The following is a 22,815-nucleotide window of genomic DNA, read 5'->3' as shown; positions in this document are numbered from 1 at the left end:
ACTAATCACGTTGAACTAACAATAATACAATAAATAAAAATTCCCATTCAATGTAATTAGAAAATTCAAAACATCCGTTCAAAACATGTTTACGTTCAGCGGAAGCATAATTCGTTGTTTTAGTAACTCAAAACCAAAGTATGTAAAAACAATCAATACTCCTTGTCTTTACACTAGTCACGACCCATGACCACTCCAGCTCCTCAGACTGCAAGTCCCACATCAAATACCTATCGACCTACAAGCATGCAGAAACGTGTATCAACATAAAGCTGGCGAGTTCACAGTTTTGTAAAACGTTTAGTTGCCAAGTGTTTAGTTTCAAAGCATGTTGATAATAACTCGATACCGCAAGACGGCTGTTGTTTGCCCTTCCCCAATGCCTATAAACATTGGTCGAGTGGTTAAGGTCATTAGTTCATGCCCGTCCTATTCAGGTACGTCGTGAGGGTGCCAAACCTAATAGTGCTATCAACTAATAACCCCGTTGCCCTCCAAGCAACTAGTTCGGTAGTAAGATGGGACTAAAGGTGATAGTTTTGAGTGTATTATCCAACATCAACAGTTATAACGTATCCCCTCCAGGGATAAAAGTGTGTCAAGTATCCCCTACAGGTATGTAAGTTTGTTTGTTTGTCCCCACTAGACGCATGCTTGTGAAAAGAGCAGTGAACTCACCTTAGATGTAACAGCAAAAAAGAGAGTATGTAAAAAAAACTCAAAATAGTTTAAGTATACTGGGTAAAAAATAAAAATCATGTTAACAACAAAGATAAATGAAATAAAAAAAAAAACCTCAAAATAATTTAACTATGATAGGTAAAAATAGATTAAATTTCTTTTAGAGTGAATTTCAAGGATTGTCCTTTATCTTTATACCTATTTTCAGGCGCTGTCCTTTCTGTTAAAAAATGACGAGTTTTGTCCTTTATGTTTTCATATCATAAACGTTTTGTCCTTAAGGCCTAACCCAGTTAGTTTTTTCAGTTAAATTTGGTAATGTGCTTTGCACATGAGGGCATTTTTGTCAATTCAAAGGTTGCAGAAGCTTTGAGCTGTAAATCTGTCGTTGAACTTACCTTTGAATTGACAAAAATGCCCTCATGTACAAATCACATTACCAAATTTAACTGAAAAAACTAACTGGGTTAGGCCTTAAGGACAAAACGTTTATGATATGAAAACATAAAGGACAAAACTCGTCAATTTTGAACATAAAGGACAACGTCTGAAAATGAGTATAAAGATAAAGGACAATCCTTGAAATTCACTCACTCTTTCTTTTATCATTGGCTAATAATCTATATATATTAATAAATGAGATGATTTGGGCCATTTGTCTTTGAATGATGGAGCCATTTTGCTTATGTGGCATCCATTGGTTCAGTGAAGGTTGATTTTGGGAGGGAAAAGGGAATTCATCTCAATTCTCAATACACAAACCAAAATTCTCAAAACACAAACCAAAATTGAAGTAGGACGCAGGATCCGTTTTTGTTCGGGTCAACCATTACCTATTAATTCGGATCTATATAAAAAAGGTTTATCTTTTTTGACTGCTTCATTTCCAAACCCTAATACACGCTCCTTCTCTCCATCGCTCTACTGGATTCATCATCTTCTCCAAACGATTCAACAAATAGGTAAATTCTTTAACAAACCCTAGATATCAACACGCATGTTGTTCTTATTCTTCTACGTTAATTCATCATCTAGAATTTATCAGTATTGTCTTCGTCCATCCATTTGTACAGCCTGATGATGTATGGGTGAAGTTTCATTTAATTAGGGTTTATTTTCTGTCCAGCCTTGGATTGATTGAAGATCGTGTTTTGCTTTTCATAAAACAAATCGTAAGTTTTCTTCCTCCCTCCTTCCCTCTCTGCATATACATGTGGTAATCGATAGCATGATATTCAGATCTGATTTCACGCTTCACCTTCTCTTATTCGAATAGCGATTTAAATTTGATTACAGAATTTGATTCTATTTTGATAATTGAATAGAATTATTCATTTTAGAACAAGATGTTTGTTTCAAGTTTGAAACCTGATTTGTATCAACATTTTCTTTAAGAAAAAGCTAGGGTTAACAAGACTCCTGAGTTTCTTAAGATGAACAGAGTAGCCATTTGGGGAGTTTTGTATTTTCTTTTAATTTTTTTTGGAATTGGTTTAATTTTTGATAATCGGTGGTAGGCTGGAAACCCGCATATAGGATTGTTTGGACTTTCAATTTGAACTTGATATTTAAATTTAATAGTTCCATTCCGATTTTATGTTATCTAGGATGTTAAAATGGCGGCTGAAAATTTTCAGATGGGTGCTTCAAACAAGACTCCTGAGTTTCTTAAGATGAACCCCATTGGAAAGGTATTGCCTTTTGGTTTTAATCTAGCCCTCACAAGTCCAATAAAATTACAAAACTTCATTAAATTTATTAGTGTTACGATTTTCCGTTGATGTAGATTCATGTTCTTGAGACTTCCGTGGGTCCTCTATTTGAGAGTTATGCAATTGTTCGCTATGGTAAGCGATAGTAACATATATTGGTTGCTGCAGTTGCTTATGGAAGTTCTTTCTTCGGGTCTTTCAAAATAGAATATGTTAGTTTTGTTCTCTTTTTATGTTAACTTTTTTGTGATACATAGATATCTGTTACATATACATGCAGCTTATATATTTAACATATATATGAAGCTTATAAATTTGTGGTTCAGCAAATAGTTCTCTGATCTAAGTGTGCTGCTCACCACAGAGAAAAAGGTTCAGGTTTTTTTATATTTTTTATTGAGATTTGGTAAATAATTGCCTGCATTGTAATTGAATAAAGTGATTTTATGGTTTGGCATTCTAATAGAATAAAGTAGGGCAAACATGATCATTCTGGTTCGATGCTTCACTTGCGGCAAGGTACACTCCTGATTCAACATCATTTTTTTCTATACACGCATAGGGTTTCATAATCTTCTTGAATGATCTTAACTTTGTTCCCGAATTTGTGTTTAAGGTTACTGGAAACAAATGGGACACATATCTTGATCTTCTCCAGTCTGACACCGAAAGGTGAGTCGATTTATGTAGTTTCTTGCTTTGTATGTGAACGAATTGTTTGATAGAAACATAAGAATTTAGGGTTTACAGAAAACAATGAATACTGAGGATTGTAATATGTATTTGTACAACTGTTATGTGCTGGGAATGTATATTTGCTGATGTTTAGATGTCGCTGAATAGATAGTTTATGCATTTACTTTTTTAGCTTTCATGTTGCAAGCTTTCATGGCCTTTGGGATCACATCTGTGGTAGATATTGCAATCTCATTCTAGCGCAGTTTGATCCGTATGAAACAAACAATGCTCATGAATCAGAAGTTGTTTATCCACGTTAACTGGTAAGTTTAATTGTATGAACTATTTGTTGGGAGTGGTATATAAACTAAATTGGTTATTGGCCCACTATTTGCATTTGTTTAGGGGTATAAGGTTAGCAATTACAGTGCAAGGAGCTTCTACAAGGGTTGCATTTGTTTAGGGGTATAAGGTTACCAATTACAGTGCAAGGAGCTTCTACAAAGGTTCTCTCTTTATCATCTTTAGATATGAAAGCAACAAAGTATGCATTTCATAATTAAGTTTCTTTCGGTGGCAAAATGGGTGGGTTGGACCGCATAGGTTCAAAATGGGTTGAATGATTAACATTATTTTGTCTTATTTTCTTGGTGATTTTATAAATATACAGTTTAAATTATGTTTGCAAGCTATTATGAAACTAAAAAGTATGATCTGTTTTTAATTAACAAAACAATATAGGAGGTTGTATACATGAGTATGCTTTGTTTGACTTTTAAGTTTAAACCCATATGCTGTTACTATTTTAGCTATTATTTTTAGTTTTACGAGCCTGACCTCTTATCAATATAGTCTAACCTGAAATTTGACCAATTTTTACATAAATGGATTGAAATTGCCTCCTATATGTACAGATGTCACTTTGTTTTTCTTTTTAATTCATTATCTGATTGACAGTGTGCTTTGTGACATTAAATATTATGATTATAGCTTTTTTATGTACATGCATTATATTGACCGCTTCGCTTCGTTTTATCTTTTGTTTTGTTCTTTGATTGGTGTGTGCTTTATGTTTCTAATATGTCTGTTTAATTGGACAAAGTCAACAGGAAAATGACGGCACATCCCAGTCTAAAAGTTGGAAGATTTGGAGAGGTGGAGTGACTTTTATTCTGTATATTATTTTGTAATCACATTTTGTATTTGGCTGTTTTGAGGGCTTTCAAATTTCCAGACGCTCCCCGTTTCTTATTTAAATGATAGAACCATTTTTCAAAAAAAAAATGTTAGAGACCGTTTGGTTAGAACCTGGTCGTCTTATTCTTCTTTCTAATGCAGTGGTATAACTATTTTCTTCATTTAATTTTAAACAATATGATTGAGTTGGTAGTTTATAAATTCTAATGATCTTTTGTTGTATTTCATGCAGTAATACATGGCCCCTGTTACACATCCTGACCTTGCAGCAATGTTATTACAACAACCTGTTACAAGTGGAGATGATTCCTGGTTTTGGAGGAACGAGTTCGCGAATTTGTTCTCGGTAAAGGCTATTAGAGAAGATTTGAGCAGGGATCTTCATCTAAACCACATTTTACCTAACATTCTGATGGCAAATAATTTATGATCTTTTTTTGTAAAATCTTAGGGGTATATCATTGCACGAGACACTAATGATGGATTTTGAAAGCTGCATTATGGGTTTAGTTCAAAAGAGGTTTTGCCTGGTGTCAACCAGAGATGGCATTTTAAGAGGTAACTTTAAAAGTTAGTCAATATTTTGATACCTGATTACCTTACGCTGCAAGTTTAACTATACGGTATCCTCACTGAATAGGAACAAGTCAACGATAAAGCTGGTGATTAAAGAACTTGATGGATAGAAAAAGGAGGCACTGAATGTCATATGGGTGAAAAGTAAATAGGTAATTTTGACTTAGGTATATTTCCATTCATTATGTCAACTAAAAAAATTGGTTCCTCTGTTTTTTGTGACCTTTTTTTCAATACCGATGATCAAAATGAAAAATTTTATGATAATTTGTCATAGGACATTGATTTGTTGGTGGTTATTGTTATAATATTACCAAAAACGCCATAAAGGCTTTTTTTAAGAAAGGATGGGTAAAGAAGAGAGAAATGAAGGGCCGCCATACCAGCCTGAATGATGTGGTATACAAAATAGCAGTCCCTCGACTCACATTGTTTCGAGTGGCAAACTTTTGTAACTCAAATTAAATATTTAGTTATGCTTACATATGTACTGAAGCATTTGTACACTGACTCAAATGTAGTTGTTCTTGCTACTGTCGATATACTCCAGATCACTCTCATAGCTGTAGCTTCGGTAAGTTAAATTCTCCCTGGTTAGGTTCGTATTAATATGGTTCGCAGATAGGTTGTTCACTTTTAGAAACGTCTATAAACCCTATTGTGTTTATTTATGTTTAGGTTGGAAGTACCGGAGGAATTCATAATGATGTTGCCACTTCAATGATGCAAATGTTTTGGGATTTTGCGATAGTAGCACCACCTGCAGATGATGATAGTGAAGCCCGATGATAATTAGTTATAGGCCATGTATGTTGTTAATACGGTACTATGATTTTGACTTAACGTTGGTCAACCTAAACATAAGTGATGATATTAAGCGAGGGTTCAAAATTAGCTTCGAAGTGTGCCTTAAGAATGAGTTCGTTGTGTTTTGAAGCTGTACGTTGTACGTTTAAAGTATTTTGCTTTTTATTGTTAATTCAGGAAGACTAACTTATCTGGTTTCAGTAAAAAGTTGATTGATTGTTGTCTTTTATTTGTGATTTTGTTGCTATTCAATTGAGGTTTTTTTATTATAACTCGCTGCCAAAAATGATTTCTCAATCTTTATAATCTATCAGGTAGTCAAGATCTCACGGAAAAAAGGTTGATTTCAAGACTTTTGATACTCTCTCAGATGATGAAGTAAGGCAAGGCCTAACGAGGAAGGTATAAAGTTTGGATCTTTTGACCGTCATTTAATTACCTTTTGATAGCTCATTCCTGTATAGTTAGCACTTTAAAACCTTTATTTTTTTAATTATTAGTTTTTAGTACTAACAATGGTAGAATTGGATTGAATTTTTTTTTAATCTTTTTCTAGGATTTCCACCCATCAAATATATATCGTATTGCCAGTTGTGTGATGGATAACACCGTAAAGATCTGGTCAATAACAGGTACAATATGTTGTTGCATTATTAAGTTGAAACAAATTACTAATCCACTTTACATATTATTAAGTTAAATGCGTATAAAACTTTAACTCCCTTTCACATGAGATGATTCCTGGTTTTGGAGGTACGAGTTCGTGAATTTGTTCTCGGTAAAAGTTGTTAGGGTCTTAGGGAAGATTTGAACAGGGATCTTCATCTAAACCACATTTTACCTAACAAAGGTAGATTTTTATATATATATATATATATATATATATATATATATATATTACTTTTTTCTAGGATTTCCACCATTCAATATCTAACAATGGGTTTGTTTTAGCTGGCTCATACAAAAATGATTCATTATTAGCATATATTTGACATAAAAATGAGATAAGATAAACTGAGCGGGTCGGGTAACGCGTCACGACCCGTTAATATTTTATAATTTTTTTAATTTTATATTTTTTTTTGAATTTTATTTTTTGTTTTGAATTTTATACAACCAATTTATGAAAGTTAGCATTTAAAAACTGTTATTTATTTCTGAAACTGTGTATATGGTCAACCCGATTCAAACCCATTATAAATTCAGAATGAAACAACTCACATCCAGCTATATTCAGGTTAACGAGCTAACGGTTCAATGTATCAGCCCAAGTAGTGGATTTTGTCTGAAGTTTGGTTGCTTCTTTAGGGACTATAGCAAGAGCGCCAGTTGAAGCATTGAGGGCATAGAAACTTGAAGTGATGGTAACTTGAGCCACTGGTAGAACTGTAGCCGATGAACCAAACAACTCCATTTCAATACCAAGGGCCGCTGTTATAAATAGATTCAGGTATCAAGTATCACTAAAAATTAATGAAAATGGCGATAGACAAAATAGTTAATTTTTAACCAGGAACTGACTAAATGAACCACTAAAAAGGGCCCATTAGTTTCATTATTCGAGGTGACTGCAGGTGGAGGTGTAGCGGCTACTGGCGACGGAGGTGTACAATATTTTTTTTTATTCTTTATTTATGAAGTGTTGGATATTTATAGGTTAGTTTTTATATACGGGGCCACATGAAGTTGTTAAGGTTTTCACTGAGATGCTTAAAGACAACGAGGTCAAGCAATGGAAGTTTTCGTATCTTTGAGTTGAGCTCTGCTTGATGTTCTCATCAAGTATGTTTCAATCTTATTTCTACCGGTTTACATATGAATTGAGCAATTTGGTTACTGTCTTATCTCAAATGGGTTAATTAAAAAAAAAGGCTAGGGGGATGGGTTGTATGGTGGTGTTAAATTTGAAATTTGAAAGTTACCAAATGTGTAATCTTTAATGCATACAGTTTCCTACATCGTTTTTGGTAACTAAAGCTTGGATATGGCAATTGATTAAACACGTGACATTATTTTTCGTTTTTATCAAATGTTTATGCTCTTTAATTTGCATTGTAGTACATGGCTGATGGTGTGCTTCTGCGTGAAACATTCAAAGATGTTGATCTTAACAAATATTTGTAAGTATTATCTAATAGCACAGTTGATGGTGTGTGTAATATATAATTATTTATTTAATTTAATTTAACTTCTCTAATTTTTCATGCAATATTGCAATGTTGTTGTGATCGACGAAGCCCATGAAAGATGATTAAGTACTGATGTGTTATTCGGGATACTTAAAAAAGTGGTTGCAAGACGTCGAGACTTTATGCTTATTGTTACTTCTGCCACCCTCAACGGTCATAAATTTTCCAACTTCTTTGGGAGGTAATTTCAATGTGCTTAAGTATTTATAGACTTATAGTTAAAGAGAAAAAATATTATGTACAAGTGGCAAAACAACCCGGGTCAGTTTGGTTGGGTACTGAACGTGTACCAATAGTGGATAGCTAATCAATATCGTGGAGACTGGTCACTGGTGTAACGATCATTATCTGCAGGTGAAGGGTCTGAAAAAGGTCCGGAAAATTAGGTTGCATCGGTTAAACACTAAAGATTCGGCTAACCTCGTGTGGGCCAGATTTTGATATTGTAAGGAAAGCAATACGTTCGGATCATTTTCATAATGTTGCAAGACTAAAAGGGGTGGGAGAATATGTGAATTGTAGGAAAGGAATGTCGTGCCATATGCACCCGAGCTCGGCTCTTTATGGGTTGAGGGACATGTCGGCTTATGTGGTGAACCATGAGCTTATACCAACGACAAAAGAATACCTGCAATGTGTGACTTCTGTTGAGCCATAGTGGTTAGCTGAACTGGGACATACCAATGTAACTGATCCTAATGTCTTAATTTTTAAGATTATCCTCCATGTTTGTGTGGTATACATACCAATGTTTTTTTTTATTTTTTTGGATCACTGAAATTTCAACTTCCTTTCATTGTTTATTATACATATGAATATTTTTGTGTTGTTTTATTTACAAAAACTATTCTACAAATAAAATTATAAATAACTATACCATTAATACTTCATATTCTTATTCTTTAAGATAATAATAAACAAATTAATATTTTAAACTTCCCATAATTTTTTTTTAATTTTAAAGACATTAACGCTTAATTAAAATATATAAGTCGTCACGTATTATTCAGTTTTTTTATATATGTAAAAAGTTTTAATAAATTTAAATATTCGAACACGTAAAATTTTCAATAATATTAAGAACTCACGAATTCGTTCATACTATCTCTCTCTCTCTCAAACGTTTTCATCAAGGACGTTTGAAAACATGTGTTTTTATTTTATTTAACGACATAATTTGATTAATGCAAGTTAAATTTTTCGACCCGCGAGTATTCGCGGGTGATAACCTGGTAATATATGTAGTTAAAATAAAAATGGAAATAAAATTAAAATTAAAATTAAAACAACCCTAAACTAAAGCAAAAGCAGCCGTCCTCCTCCTGTCTATCTCCTGTTCGCTCCTCCATCTTCTAAACCTAAAAAACAAACAGCCGACTGACTGACAGATCTTCTTTCTTTCTTTCATTCTACGATTCAGCAGGGAGGGAAGGTAAGGTTCAATCAGCCAGCAAGCAGGTAAGCTTCGATTAGCCACCATTTCTTCTCTATTACATTTGAACCCGGATCCTGTTCGTACCGCGAATTGGATCGGACGAACCAAAACGAAAATCGTATGTGACTATGCTTTGGATCATTTGGAATTGCATCTTTGCTTTCTGATTAGGGTTTATCAATTTGATTGATAGAAAGGTTTATTTATTTATGCATCTTTTCTGATTAGGGTTTATCAATTTGATTGATACAAGGTTTTTTTTTTTTTTTTTTGCGTGTGTGTGTCACTTTTTTTGGGATTATTTGGAAATGCATTTTTACTTTCTGATTAGGGTTTATCAATTTGATTGATAGAAGGGTTTTTATTTTTATTTTTTTTGGGATTATTTGGAAATGCATCTTTACTTTCTGATTCAACTAATCTTTGTGTTGGGTTCAATGATGTGTTTTTAAGTTGCCATTGGATGGGATAGACGTTTTGAATGTGTATATGCTTAGTGGATTTTGAAAATGCAAATAGGGATCTAGTCATGTTCAGTGTATCGTCCATTTGTGAGCTTGCATAATCTTTATATCATCTATAAACTAATTCAAGATTGTAAAAAATCAACTTTTCGACGGCTTCATTGGACATGTGTGTGCATTCAGAAGGGGTGTGAATAGTCTTATAGGCCGTTAAAGCTGACTGAGTTGTCTAAATCGAAGAAAATTGGCAGGTTCATTTGGAATATGCATTTATGTATATGTAATCATATTGAGTAGTTAATTTTATCATTTTGAAAAGCTAAATACATCTTGCTATCAGTTTATACTGGTTTTTTGTATCTTGGCTTTAATCAGGTATGAATTTTTGAGAACACAAACCGCAAAGTGTAGACTTAACCATAATCGAGAAACATGCGATCACTCACCCGTGTGATATCCCAGTTGTCCACAAATTCAAGAGCCACACAGTTAAAAACCGTCACAAAATCAGTAGCTTATAATTTTCTCTCGAGCAGTCGGTTTCTGTCAACTAAAGGCGGAAATGATGGTGAAGTCGATTGGGGGTCTGAATCCACATGGTCAAGCGGGCTCACCAAAGACCATTTTGACGGGGAGGTTGTAGGAAAAAAAGTTAGTGACATTGCCGACGGGGTTTCTGGCGGGGCTGCTGGCGGTGCGGCTGGCAGTGCTGGTGGAGGAGGGGCGGCATTGGTTTCATCTCATGAGGATGATTTAGCCAATATAAGGAAATTGGCGGCTGCAGCTTCACGTAAAGACGGTGAATTTGCGAGCAAATGGAAGGACCGGATGCGTGAGACTAACGTGTTGATGAAGCAGGTACTTGAGCCCGGGGCACGAGGGGCGTATCTGAAGGATTCCGAGAAGGCGGAAATGTACCGGCTTCATAAGGAGAATCCGGAAGTTTACACTGTAGAAAAGCTGGCGAAAGACTATAGGATTATGAGACAGAGGGTACATGCTATATTATGGCTCAAGGAAGATGAAGAGAAAATGGAGAAGAAACTCGGACACCCGTTGGATGATTCTGTCGAGCAGTTGCTTGACAATTTCCCCGAGTAAGTCATCCAATCATTTATAAGAATGATTAGGTATTTATAATATTTTTCTTTTGAGTAAAGTACACGGATCGTCTCTGTGGTTTCCCAAAATTTTGGATTTGGTCCCTAGCTTTCTAAAAGCACACGGATGGTCCCTGTGGTTTGCACTTTGTAACGCATTTAGTCCCCAGCCAACAAATCTAAAGGTTTTAGCATGTCCAAGTTAGGGACTATATGCGTTTCAAAATGCAAACCACAAGGCCATCCGTGTACTTTTGGAAAAAGCTGGGGACTAAATGCGTTACAAAGTGCAAACCACAAGGACCGTCTGTGTACTTTTGTAAAGCTAGGGACTAAATTTAAAATTTTGTTAAACCACAGGGACCATCCGTATACTTTACTCATTTTTTTTTGATTTAGATGGTATTATTATTGTTATATGCAGATTTTTCGAGTGGCATGATAGGGAATTTCACGTTGCGACTTTACCATACAAACCGGATTTCAAAGTGATGCCGGAAGGTTGGGACGGGACCATCAAAGACCCTGATGAAGTGCTGTACGAGATATCGATGAAAGAAGATGAGATATTGTATCAGGAGTTTCTCGAGCGATTCAACTTCAACAAGATGAAGGTAAACCGTTAAAACAGTTTTCTTATCCTTAGCTCTCTGCCATCATTTTGGGGATATTAATGTGGTCGGTTGTTTCATAAACAGATCGAAGGGAAAGTCAAAGTCCATAAATACAGCAGAAGACGCCCATCAGAGGGATGGGAAATCACGGTTGAAAAAATGGGGCCTCGTGGGAAGCGTGGGGACGGTGGTGGTTGGAAGTTTAAGAGTCTAGCCGACGGGTCCACCCGTCCACTCAACGACTATGAGAAGATGTTTGTAAAGCGAGAGAAGCCTCGCAGGCGACGCAAAATTCTACACCCAAAATAAAACTGACAGATGGGTGGTGTTGTTTTTGTTGTCTAGACAGTTTTATACCTTGATCAATAATTTGGTTCTTTTTGTTTTTGTCAAACCTAGTGGGACCCATCATCATGAATGTTTTATTTTTTGCAATAGTTTGTTAATTCATGGATTAATGTTGTGCCATGGGTGAAAAAACATTTGAGCAAAACTATGTTATGTGGTTGGTATGATGAAAACTTAAATGAAAAAGAAACATGTTTGTTTGTGTGTTGTGTATATGGAAAGAATATAGAGTGACATAAAATAGAGTGTGACAGAGTTAGGTCAATTTAATTAATAAAGAGTGACATAAAGTATTGAGTGTGACTTTGTAATAACCAAAAGAAAAATATAAAAGAAAATATAATAATGAGTGTGACATAAATGCCCATCACTCTATTTTGAGTGTAGAGTATGTGCCCACAGGATATCCATAAATCAATGCATACCACAAATATATAGGGTTCATTTGATTGTGAAATTTCTAATAATACTTTTTCGTAAAAAGATTCTGTTTTTTGTCTCCTATATTAAACATATTAAAGAAAAAAAATGTAACAACTAACGCACCGATAGGCGTCGTTAGCATCGGTGGTGAAGTCAATGATTGGTGATGATCAGTGAAGGTGGCGAACGGTGACAATTGATAGAGGTTGGTTATGACGATTGACGATGGGGAGGTAGGTGACGCTAGAGACGTTGGCAACCAACTATGGCCAACAAAGATGTCAGTCAGCAAAGGCATCATCGACCAGCTAAAGTGAGCGTCGTTGACAGACATAAAAAAAAAGTTGATCTAATGCATATCATGTATCAACTAAATAAATATGGTGATTATCCTTTTATCACCACAATAACACGTTCAATACGAAACCAATTAACTAAAACAATTATAAAAATCATATAATCATTTATAGTGCAATTAAAAAATATTATCCTTGTTGGCAGTTAGCAAAGGCGGCATCGACCAACTAAAGTAGACGTCATTGACAGACGTAAAAAAAAGTTAATTTAATGCATATCACGTATAACTAAATTCCGATGATTATCGTTTATTACCATAATAACACATACGTTTGATACAAAACTAATTTAACTAAAACAATTATAAAAATCATACAACCATTTATAATAAAGCTAGATACAGTTACAAAAAAAATTATTAATATCCTTTAATAATAACCAAATAAACACAAACGAGCAAAAAAACAGTTTGTTCCTTTTGTATCTACTACTTTGAAGGAGCTTGAGTGTATCTCTGCTCTTTGTGTGCTGACTGCAGCATGTATCTAATGCTGATTCCTATTTTTAAACCAAAAAATCTCTTTGGCAGGTTCCACTTTTGTCGTTTTGTCCCTCTTCCAGTATCATTTGCACTACCCTTGTATGCATAATACAAATTCAAAGATTGGAAATAGCACCTTTTTATGTCCTCTAAAAGCCCCACCCCATTTCATTTTCAACTCTTCTTCACCAGCACCTTTCCTAAAGAATCTAGGGTTTCAAGATCATATTTGCTACCATACCCAGGTGGGAATCTTCTTAATTTCACTCTTTCTTTACTTGATTCTAGTTATTTTGGTTTTAGGGTTTTGTTATTTTGACTTTTACTTGATGAAAGTTGTCTGCTTGACTTGTTTTGTGTTTGTGTATGTGTTTGTGTGCTTATCAAGTTCAAGAAACTGCATGATTTCATATGGGTTTTTGTTTATATTGGAGAATCTTGTGTTTATGTTGATTAAAAAGGTTTCTTGAGTGATCAAGTTTGTATCTTTTTGCTTGTTTGATAAGGGTTTCATGTTTTCTTGATTTCAAGGCTTTAAGAAGTAATATATTGTTTTAGTTTTGTTTTGTTTGTGATGGTGGTTGTTAGTAATTAAAGCAGGGTAGTCATTAGTAGGCGCTAGTCGGTCGGTGAAGTATCGACTAGCGATTAATCAGATTAGGATTTCTATATGTAATTTTTAGTTTTATATATACACACACATTTTTATATGTAATTTTTTTAAGTAGACATGTTTTAACCAGTAACCACTCTGTTGACCTTTAAGTAATTGGAGGGAATTTATAAGGTTTGGTCGAAATTTGGCCGGAATAGGACTACCGTTGACCGCCTAGCGATTAATCGACCATTACTTGGTGAACCTCCAATTAGTGATTAATTGGCGACTAATCGGAGCCTAGGCGGGATTTTTACAACCATGATTGAAGTAATAGACTGTGTTAGTTTTGTTTGTGATGGTGGTTGTTAGTTAATTAAAGCAGAATACTCATTAATTGGTAATATTTATTTGAATTTATTGATGTTTTGAAGTTATTTGAAATTTCTGGACAATAAAGGAAGGTAAAAGATGTGATAACTTGGATACAAAAAGTGGGAAATTTGAATTCTTTTAAGTGAAATGGCGACTGAAAGCCCGATAAGAATCACGGAAGCAAGGGGACAATGGGCATCACAGAGTAATATAGGCCCTAATCGAAGCGGAAGTGCACCTCCAAGCATGGAAGGTTCATTAGCAGCAATCGAAAACCTCATGTCTAGACATAAAATTTCCGCAGATGTTACCGAGTCCGAAGAACAACTTCGTGCCGATCCTTCTTATTTCGCATATTATTCGACCCATGGCAATTTGAACCCGAGACTCCCTCCACCCCTACGGAATGTAGCAACTATGGGAAATAATCCAAGATTTACGTCGGTTGATGATTCGACCCGTTCGACTCAGGGTAATCTTTCTACTCATAAGGAAGAAGTCGATGACGATGAATCAACAAAACAGGTATAAGTTTTTCAAAAACATATAAAGTGATTTGTATAAACATAAATATATTGTTTATTGCTATAAGTGATATAAGTGCTAAATAATTGCTAATTCGCTATACAGGAAACTTCTCCGCATAACGTTGAAGCGGATAATCATGATGGTGGCAATACGGGACAGGTTTCCAACTCATCGGAAGATGATGTGTCAACTAGTGCTGATGTGTCAAGTTTAACAAATGAAATGGCTGCTATTAGTATGTCTAGTATCCCAAATACAGAAAGTCAAAGTCAAAGGGAACGACGACCAAGTATGTTGCACGTTAATATCCCACATCCTCAAATTGTGTCACAAGGTCAAACTTATGTAGGGATGAATCAATATCTTCTAACTCCATCAAGTTTCTCACCCGAGGTACAACGGGCACTGCAGTCGTCTGGCACTACACCACCGATATACGCGTCCGTTTCACCTTATATGATGTCACCAAATCATGCTTACACAAATATGTACTTTCCTCAACAATACCAACAATACGCTGTTGGTGGGTATGCTTATAATCCACCGTACGTGCCAGGGTATCTCCATACGGGCCCCGTTCAAATGCCTTTGGACATTCCTTTTTCGCCAAGCTATATCGGTCAAGGTCAAAGTCAACATTTGAACAAGTTTTATGGGCACCCCGGGTTACCGATTCAACCTCCGTTTTCTGAAAGTTTGCAGCTTTCTACTCGTGGAGAAGACCCGATACAAAAGCAACAACCGTTAGGAAATGTAGGTCATGGTAACTTGAACCCGAGAAGAATAGATACTGCAAGTCCTTACTACTTAGGAAGCCCAACCAATATGGGTATTCTACAGTTTCCGAACACAGCGTATGCTAGTCCACCTGTGCCAGGATCCCCGATGGGTGGGGTCGGTTTTCAAAGAAGTGGTACGAGGTCATACGGTGGAAATCAGGTTTTCAAAGATCCAAAAACGTATTCTTTTCTTGAAGAACTTAAATCTGGTAAAGGTCGCAGGCTTGAGCTATCCGATATTTTTGGCCACATTGTTGAATTCTGGTGAGTGGTAAATGAGTTATACTCTTGAGCATATTTACTTGAGGTGGAAAATGGGCGGGTTGGGTAACATGTTACTGAAACGGGTAATTTTTTAATTTCAGGTCGAAACAGGTGGGTCGGATGGGTTGACCCACAGCCTCTTTTTCGTACATTTATGTGTGTGTGTGTATATATATATAGATAGATAGATAGATAGATAGATCAAGAAGGAACTCCTACTTCCCGTGAAAGTTTTGCCACCATGTTTTGCACAAACGTAGATGAACATGTTACAAACACATCTGTAAAAAAAAAGAAAAAATTGTCGAGCTGTGTTTTACGCCATTTACACCACTGTAAAAAAAAGTTGTTGCCATCAGTATTTACCCATAGTTATTAATAGCGAATAGCGGATGATGGCGACAAGCTACCTAAACGCTACGTAGCGATGGTGATGAAATAGCGGGTGCTATTTTATGTTTAGCCACACACTAGGTGAAAAGTTTTGAAATATTTTATATGTATATTATTACCCTAACCTTAACCCTATATATATATATATATATATATATATATGTATGTATGTATATATATATATATTGTAAATAAGTAATGTGTTAAGTATTGATTACAAATCATATTATTTCTAAATGATCTAAATCTCTGAACAATACGAGTTAGGAGTTTCTATGAGAAATAGACTTTAGGAGACTTTTGACCTGTTCCCCTTATAGCTAATTTTTTTTATTCGACCCGCTTGAAGCTCCATTCGCCGGTGAACAGTTCTAAATTGCCACCTTTATGTATTGGCTTCTATTAGAAGAAATATCGACTTATTTGTTTGTAACTATTAACACAGTGGTGATCAACATGGAAGTCGATTCATTCAACAGAAGCTGGAAGTGTGTAGCAACGAGGATAAGGAATCTGTATTTAAGGAAGTTCTTCCTAATGCTTCTAGATTAATCACCGATGTTTTCGGTAACTATGTTATTCAAAAGGTATAGGGTAATTTTGTAAGTTTACATACTAATTCAACCGACCACTTAATTTTGCATAGCTCATTTCTCGACTTCTGCGTGTCAACAGTTTTTCGAGTATGGAAGTAGTGAGCAAAGGAGGGAGCTTGCAAACCAGCTTGAAGGTCAAATATTGACTTTAAGCTTGCAGATGTATGGCTGCCGAGTCATCCAAAAGGTAAATAACTACTTGGCGTTCTACTAGTGTGAAATATCTAAAACACCCTTTAATAACGACAATCTAGAGCCCAGAGGAACCTGTTTGACCAAAATCGATACTAACAATATTTTTAGGGGTGCTAAATGGGTCGTGTGCGGGTTCAACGCGACCTGAACTCGAAAATCGTGTCATACATATGAACCCGAACACGACCTGAATATTCACGGGTTGACCCGAACCCAACCCGTTGCGGGTTCAACCTGAAACTGACCCGAACCCGTTTAGACTAAACCCAAACTCACGAATTTCGTGTTCGTGTTGAAAATTCACACCCTTAAATATTTTGTGATGCTACTAATAGGCAAAGAGGTAACCTTGGATTGAAACTCCTAAAACGAAATATTACCTTAATTTTGGGGAAATGAGGATTAATAGTTTAAAAAATGAGGATATATTTAATTTTGTTATTGGCTAAATATTTGTTAGGCACTTGATGTTATCGAGGTGGAACAAAAAATCAAGCTTGTTAGTGAACTTGACGGGTATGTTTTGAAGTGTGTTTGTGATCAAAACGGAAATCACGTGATACAAAAGTGTATAGAGAGTATTCCGATGGAGAGAATCAAATTTGTAATCTCATCTTTTCGTGGTCAAGTTTCAGCCCTTTCAACACATCCGTATGGGTGCCGTGTCATACAGGTGTAAATTTCATTTTTTTCTTAAAATTTTTTTAATTGTATTACTTAAAAGGATGTGCTTGATTCAACCTTTTTTTGTTAATAGAGGGTTCTAGAACACTCTACAGATGAATTACAAAGCCAATTTATAGTCGATGAGATATTGGAATCCGTTTATACTCTTGCACAGGACCAGTATGGCAATTATGTAACTCAGGTTTGTTTTTAATATCTTATCATCTTTAAGCTTGGTTTAGACTTCTGCATAACGTATTTGATCTTTGTAACGGTTATGCCACTTGTAGCATGTGTTAAAGAGGGGAAGGCCCGAGGAAAGAAGCCAAATTGCGCACAAGCTGGCGGGCCATGTTGTACAACTAAGCCAGCATAAATTTGCATCAAACGTGATCGAGAAGTGTTTGGAATACGCTGATGCTGCAGCAAGGGGAATCTTGATTGAAGAAATCATCGGCCTTGGTGACAATAGTGATAATTTATTGGTGAGTAATCTTTATCTTATATGCATACGTTCGTTTATCTTTAATTTATATGTGGGTGAAAATGTCGGATGGTTGTAGGCGATGGTGAAAGACCAATTCGCAAATTATGTTATTCAAAAGGTTCTTCAAACGTGTACGGCCGATCAGAGGGAAGTGTTGCTTGGTAGAATAAAGCTTCATCTCAATTCATTGAAGAAATATACTTACGGAAAACATATTGTTACGCGCTTTGAACAATTGTATGGCGAAGGTGCGTTTCTTATTTCTTCTATGTGGTTACGATTGCAAGTTTGAAAATTGATCACCCAATGGAATTTGACTCTTGTGTTGACTTTTGTTACTTGCAGAACTTCAGGAAGCAGGTTCATAACCTGCTGCTGAACACATTGGTTCTGCATATGTGCATGGCGGTTACTGAAACCGAAAAATGGGACAAAGATTCATTTGAAACATGGAATTCACAAAAATGTTGAAGTGCCAGTCGGCGTGTATAGAACATGTTTGAACAATCGTGGTGCATAGAACGTAGAATAGCGATCTGTGCTTGTAAATTCGTGAACCTATTTGTCCAAGTGTGTTGTGATTTGAACATCTGGTTTAGTTAGGAGCCCACTCATGTACGGTCTTCCATCTCAAGATTATTGTTGAAATAAATACTTGACATAGATATCAATCTCCTTGCTATGAATCTAAATCTCTTCGCGAAGTTAACGATATCTCTCGGATTTTACGAGTTTGGTGATATACGGCATACACGAGGTTGGTTCAAAAGTACTAACACTAATATTATGTGGAATAACCTGTTGTTTACGTTCGGTGTTCAGCTTGACGTGATTGCTTTGCCTCTGGCATGAACTATAACGGTGATTTTTTTGGCCTCGAGTTATCAAGCTTGGGTAATAAACGTACACTTTTCATACAAAAAAGGAACAAAAAAACACCCGCTCTAAATGCATAAAGTATTAAATTACAATACCTCAAAAATCTCAGATATGTTGTCCAATATCACGCCTCTCACGTGACAAGAAAACAGATATATATAAAGACCTAGGTTCAAAAACGGGCCTTCCGCTTGCGAGCAGTGTATTTTGTGTCCGGAGGCACAACGTTTCCTTTGCTCCTCATCTTCTCTTTCTTTTTCAACACCCATGATCTCGTCTTCCCTTTCTTTGTTAATTTTTGCTTTTTCCGTGGCCTGTTCCTATCCGAAATACTCACCTGCACGAGTGAGAGAAAAAAATAAATAAATAAATAAAACATAATTTGGTTAATTTATAGTTGACTGGATTTTATTTGTGATGCATATCGACCTCCAAAGATCAATTGTATGACAACTTACGGTTTGGTTCTCCTCGTCGCCACTACTCTCATCATCTGAACTACTGTTACCGTCTTCACCTTTGGCACTTGGTGCCGCGGTGCTCATAGAAGGTGGCCCGCAAGTAAGGACAAGGTACTCTTTTCTTTTCTTTGAGCTGTTGTAAAGATTATAGCAAATTGGTGCACCACATGAGTTTCAAAGTATACACAAAAACAATAAGTCTTGTTTATACAATACAGAAGCGATACCTGTGAGGGTAATCGATGACAACACCACCAGCAAATCCAGCACGCATGGCAAAACCTAAAATAAGCTCTCGCTGGGCATTATTTTCAGGATACAACTGAAAAACGGCTCTAGCCCCCCTGCCTAAGCATCTATAAAGTGAACCAAAGAATGCCCTGCAGTAAACACATGACATCATATTTTAAGAACTTTAATGTTCAAAGTATTTATTTTTGGTGGGATATAAGGCAATGAAGAACGGAACTATGATCGTTATGCAGATAGATAATAAGGAGAGACAGGACTATACATACTTCAATCTCAATCGTGGCTCATGACAAGATTTATCAGCGTTGCACAACCACTACATAATCAAATCAAATCAAACTGTTAGAATATGTATACTTTTTAACTCCTAGATGAAGGTTTACACTTGCATATAGAACTCTAAAACTTTTGAAGTACCTGAACAGCCGAGATACTTATGGCACCATCCATAACTCCGGGACGTAGTCCTAGGCCCTGCATATGCAATAAAATACTATGCAGTTAGCCTACTGGAGAAACTTATGTCACTTCAGCGATTCAACACATATATGAACTAAAGAGTTGCAGCAAAAGTAGTTCACAGCCCATATTTATATCCCCATAAAATGCAGTATAAGCATAAGGAATAACAAATGGTTACCTGACCCATGTCACCAAGTATAAGATCTCCATCCGTCTCCCGCTCCAAAGCAATATCTGACAAATGACAAATCTATCTCATATGCTTCGATGAAAGAGAATCCAGAGAGAACAAAATCATGGCATACCAAGCATGGAGCGCGATATATCTAGACCGATCCAATGATGTCCATTCTCAGATATTGTTTCACCACTGAGCCCCGAACCACAACCTGCCAATCACAACTCAAGTCTGTAACTATTCCATATACTAAACCAAGAACAACCTGTCAACTCATTACTGGAACGAACATCCACACAAGAATCATTAATAAGGTAACCAACCAGTCCCTTGTTTCTTTAGCATTTACTGCAACAGAAACTCAAAAATTCATGAACCAAAAGCAACTCCTACTGATCATATACTCAAACTAAGAAAATACTAGATAGACTGAAAATATTAGTTAGAGTTATGATTGATCAGTCAGGTTTACTTTGTAATTATCCTCATTGAATGTTGATCAGGTTCCCTCATAATTATCATCATCGTACTGTTAGCGGTAGAGTCTTTTCGGCCAGAATAAGGTCTAGTTTTCTGCGCAGAAGTGGATTAAGCCTGTTTCCATATTTAACGTTTCCTGTTCCTAAAGTTGTAAACCCTAAATCAGTTATTATATATAAGACGTTACGGCCACTGTAATTACTTGAGCACCTAAATAAAAGGGTACTAGTTGCAGCCCGTGGACGTAGATCACACGGACCAAACCACAAAAATTCTTGTGTTACATTTTCTTTTCTGTTATCAGTTCCAGCCCTAACATGTATCCGGTATATATAGTTGATTAATAATAATACATAATACTTTTATAAAAACAATGTAATAAGTGATATACCAATGTCAAGAAGCAACCTAGGGATTCCATCATCAGGCAATGCAAGAAGCTCTAGTGCTCTCTCTGAAAGCTCTGCCTAACAACATCATCATACAAATTGCAAACAATAACAAATGAATAGAATCGTCATCTTCATAAGCCACTAATTAGATACAGAGAAAAATGTATAATTCATATAGTTATACCTGAATTCCAACGATACGAGAAGATGACGTGTACTTTCGAGCTTCAACGTCGTCGTAGAATATCTCCGGCGGTGCCTGTAACTCCGGCCTCGATGACATCTGTACTAACGGCGGCGGCGGTGGGTTTTGGCGGTGCAGATGCTGCTGCTGGGGTTTTAGTTGGTGAAGCAAAGGGTTCTACTCAAAATTAGGTTTCACTTTTTATATATCCTTTTAGTGATGATATATTAATATGACTGAATTACGTTTTTACCCCCCTTTGTTTTTTTTGAGAATTTATTTTTTATTTATTAATTCTGGTTCTTGTGGAAAGCTCGTAATGTCTTGGTTTGCAATAGCTATAACTAGAATTAAGGTAAACCCATCCTTTGCGGTGGGAGTAATTTTTCTGCATTCTCGGCGTGATGCGGCGGTAATTCGGTTGTATCGTTTCGGTTTGTTGCATGTAGAAAATTCGATCGTATGCGGCTGTGGACGAGCTGATTTTTAACAAAATTTAAACGTAGACGCAATGATAAAGACGGCGTAATCAATAAAAAGAATCCTAAAACTCTAAAATATTTAAAAGGAAAAGAAACAAAGAAAGTCACAAAAGAACCCAAAGAAATAAAAAAAAGGAGATTGTGTTGCTAATCTTGTTTTTTTTATGAAACTGTGTATCGAGTTTTTGTTTTCGTTTGGTTTTATGTTGTTCTAATACTATTGATGGGGTCCGGAGAGAGGGCATAAAGATTAAAATGGTTCTTGCAGTTCTTAACGCGTTATTAATGCTAAAATATATAACATGTAACTTTAGACATTTCACTTATGTTTGTTCTCTATAAACTCATGGGACCCTCGACGCTTTAATCTGCTTGAATCAGCCTCATCGTCCTTTTGGTGAAGCTTTGGACCCTGATCCGAGTTGGTCTCATAAATTGGATCTAGGGTTCTTCGTGTCGCAAAATATTCAGCATTAAAGCGAAGAAAACGCACACGTGGGTTAGAGAAATTAACATCATTGGAAGCAGGGGTTAATTTAACTAAATTGCTTAAAGAGTGTTTGTCCAAATAGGTGTTGGTGGAAAACTTATTTACCAAAATAGATGATTTGAAAAGTATTTATCAAAATGGGTATTTAAAAAAAATTCTCACTCCTAATTTCCTTACATAAAAATATAATTACATAATGATTTATAAGAATAAGAATAATGTATCTGCTTATTTAATGGTACACCCGTAAACTATTTTTATGTTTTTAACTGTTTATTGTTTTTATTTCATTCATTTCAATTAAAATCTAAAGTTTTTAAAGTATCAGTTATAATTGTTACGAATTTCATTCTATTTCTTGTCACTCTAATTCATTTTATTAGTTTTTTTTACCAGATTACAATTTCATCGTATTAATTTTATTATATTTCTTGTCATTCTAGTTTATTTTTAAGAAATATTTTATTAACATGGTAATAAACATAAATATTTTTAAGAAATATTTTATTAACATTGTAATAAACATAAAAATAATGGTTTTGATGTATTTGTTTATATAAAAACGATTAGCAGAAAATATATATCCTTATTAACTTAATAAAAAGGTTATCTGGT

At 35.5% G+C, this 22,815-nt stretch overlaps 3 protein-coding genes across 6 annotated transcripts; 2 read left to right on the top strand and 1 right to left on the bottom strand.

Moving 5' to 3' along the window:
- Positions 1-9,131: 9,131 nt before the first annotated feature.
- LOC118479899 (protein GAMETE CELL DEFECTIVE 1, mitochondrial-like) lies at positions 9,132-12,003 on the top strand. 3 transcript variants are annotated; one of them, XM_035974776.1, is made up of 4 exons: positions 9,132-9,296; positions 10,109-10,836; positions 11,264-11,453; positions 11,538-12,003. In XM_035974776.1, exons 2-4 carry the CDS (start codon positions 10,172-10,174, stop codon positions 11,760-11,762), a joined length of 1,080 nt encoding a protein of 359 aa, XP_035830669.1. In that variant the 5' UTR covers positions 9,132-9,296; positions 10,109-10,171; the 3' UTR covers positions 11,763-12,003. The 3 variants fall into 3 exon arrangements, with proteins under 3 accessions (XP_035830669.1, XP_035830668.1, XP_035830670.1); XM_035974775.1 differs by having other exon boundaries at positions 9,132-9,298; positions 10,115-10,836; XM_035974777.1 differs by lacking the exon at positions 9,132-9,296 and adding an exon at positions 9,319-9,990 and having other exon boundaries at positions 10,115-10,836.
- Positions 12,004-13,126: 1,123 nt separating this feature from the next.
- LOC110944814 (pumilio homolog 6, chloroplastic) lies at positions 13,127-18,626 on the top strand. Of its 2 annotated transcripts, none has more exons than XM_035974773.1 (10): positions 13,127-13,307; positions 14,092-14,557; positions 14,663-15,603; positions 16,442-16,583; positions 16,672-16,779; positions 17,248-17,460; positions 17,545-17,655; positions 17,744-17,938; positions 18,017-18,188; positions 18,286-18,626. In XM_035974773.1, the coding sequence occupies exons 2-10, from the start codon at positions 14,180-14,182 to the stop codon at positions 18,306-18,308; spliced, it is 2,283 nt and encodes a 760-aa protein (XP_035830666.1). In that variant the 5' UTR covers positions 13,127-13,307; positions 14,092-14,179; the 3' UTR covers positions 18,309-18,626. The 2 variants fall into 2 exon arrangements, with proteins under 2 accessions (XP_035830666.1, XP_035830667.1); XM_035974774.1 differs by having other exon boundaries at positions 14,118-14,557; positions 18,286-18,615.
- Positions 18,627-18,830: 204 nt separating this feature from the next.
- On the bottom strand, positions 18,831-21,415 carry LOC110865558 (18S rRNA (guanine-N(7))-methyltransferase RID2). The gene is made up of 9 exons (XM_022114851.2): positions 21,229-21,415; positions 21,044-21,119; positions 20,300-20,383; positions 20,173-20,228; positions 19,950-20,006; positions 19,799-19,848; positions 19,508-19,660; positions 19,278-19,413; positions 18,831-19,156 (listed from the first exon to the last, which is right to left on the bottom strand). The coding sequence occupies exons 1-9, from the start codon at positions 21,325-21,327 to the stop codon at positions 18,992-18,994; spliced, it is 876 nt and encodes a 291-aa protein (XP_021970543.1). The 5' UTR covers positions 21,328-21,415; the 3' UTR covers positions 18,831-18,991.
- Positions 21,416-22,815: the final 1,400 nt, after the last annotated feature.

The sequence above is a fragment of the Helianthus annuus genome, chromosome 6 (assembly GCF_002127325.2).
Source record: "Helianthus annuus cultivar XRQ/B chromosome 6, HanXRQr2.0-SUNRISE, whole genome shotgun sequence".
Taxonomy (NCBI): domain Eukaryota; kingdom Viridiplantae; phylum Streptophyta; class Magnoliopsida; order Asterales; family Asteraceae; genus Helianthus; species Helianthus annuus.
The sequence above is the reverse complement of the archived record's forward strand: the minus strand, read 5'-3'. Positions and strand labels throughout refer to the sequence as shown.

Bases quoted from the DNA above. Each gene is read 5' to 3' on its own strand.
- LOC118479899 (XM_035974776.1), top strand. From the start codon at position 10,172: ATGCGATCACTCACCCGTGTGATATCCCAGTTGTCCACAAATTCAAGA. The intron at 10,837-11,263 runs GTAAGTCATCCA...TGTTATATGCAG, and splicing joins TTGCTTGACAATTTCCCCGA to ATTTTTCGAGTGGCATGATA. The intron at 11,454-11,537 runs GTAAACCGTTAA...TTTCATAAACAG, and splicing joins TCAACTTCAACAAGATGAAG to ATCGAAGGGAAAGTCAAAGT.
- LOC110944814 (XM_035974773.1), top strand. From the start codon at position 14,180: ATGGCGACTGAAAGCCCGATAAGAATCACGGAAGCAAGGGGACAATGG. The intron at 16,584-16,671 runs GTATAGGGTAAT...GCGTGTCAACAG, and splicing joins GTAACTATGTTATTCAAAAG to TTTTTCGAGTATGGAAGTAG. The intron at 17,939-18,016 runs GTGAGTAATCTT...GGATGGTTGTAG, and splicing joins ACAATAGTGATAATTTATTG to GCGATGGTGAAAGACCAATT.
- LOC110865558 (XM_022114851.2), bottom strand. From the start codon at position 21,327: ATGTCATCGAGGCCGGAGTTACAGGCACCGCCGGAGATATTCTACGAC. The intron at 19,414-19,507 runs GTATCGCTTCTG...TCTTTACAACAG, and splicing joins GTCATCGATTACCCTCACAG to CTCAAAGAAAAGAAAAGAGT. The intron at 19,157-19,277 runs GTAAGTTGTCAT...TCACTCGTGCAG, and splicing joins GCGACGAGGAGAACCAAACC to GTGAGTATTTCGGATAGGAA.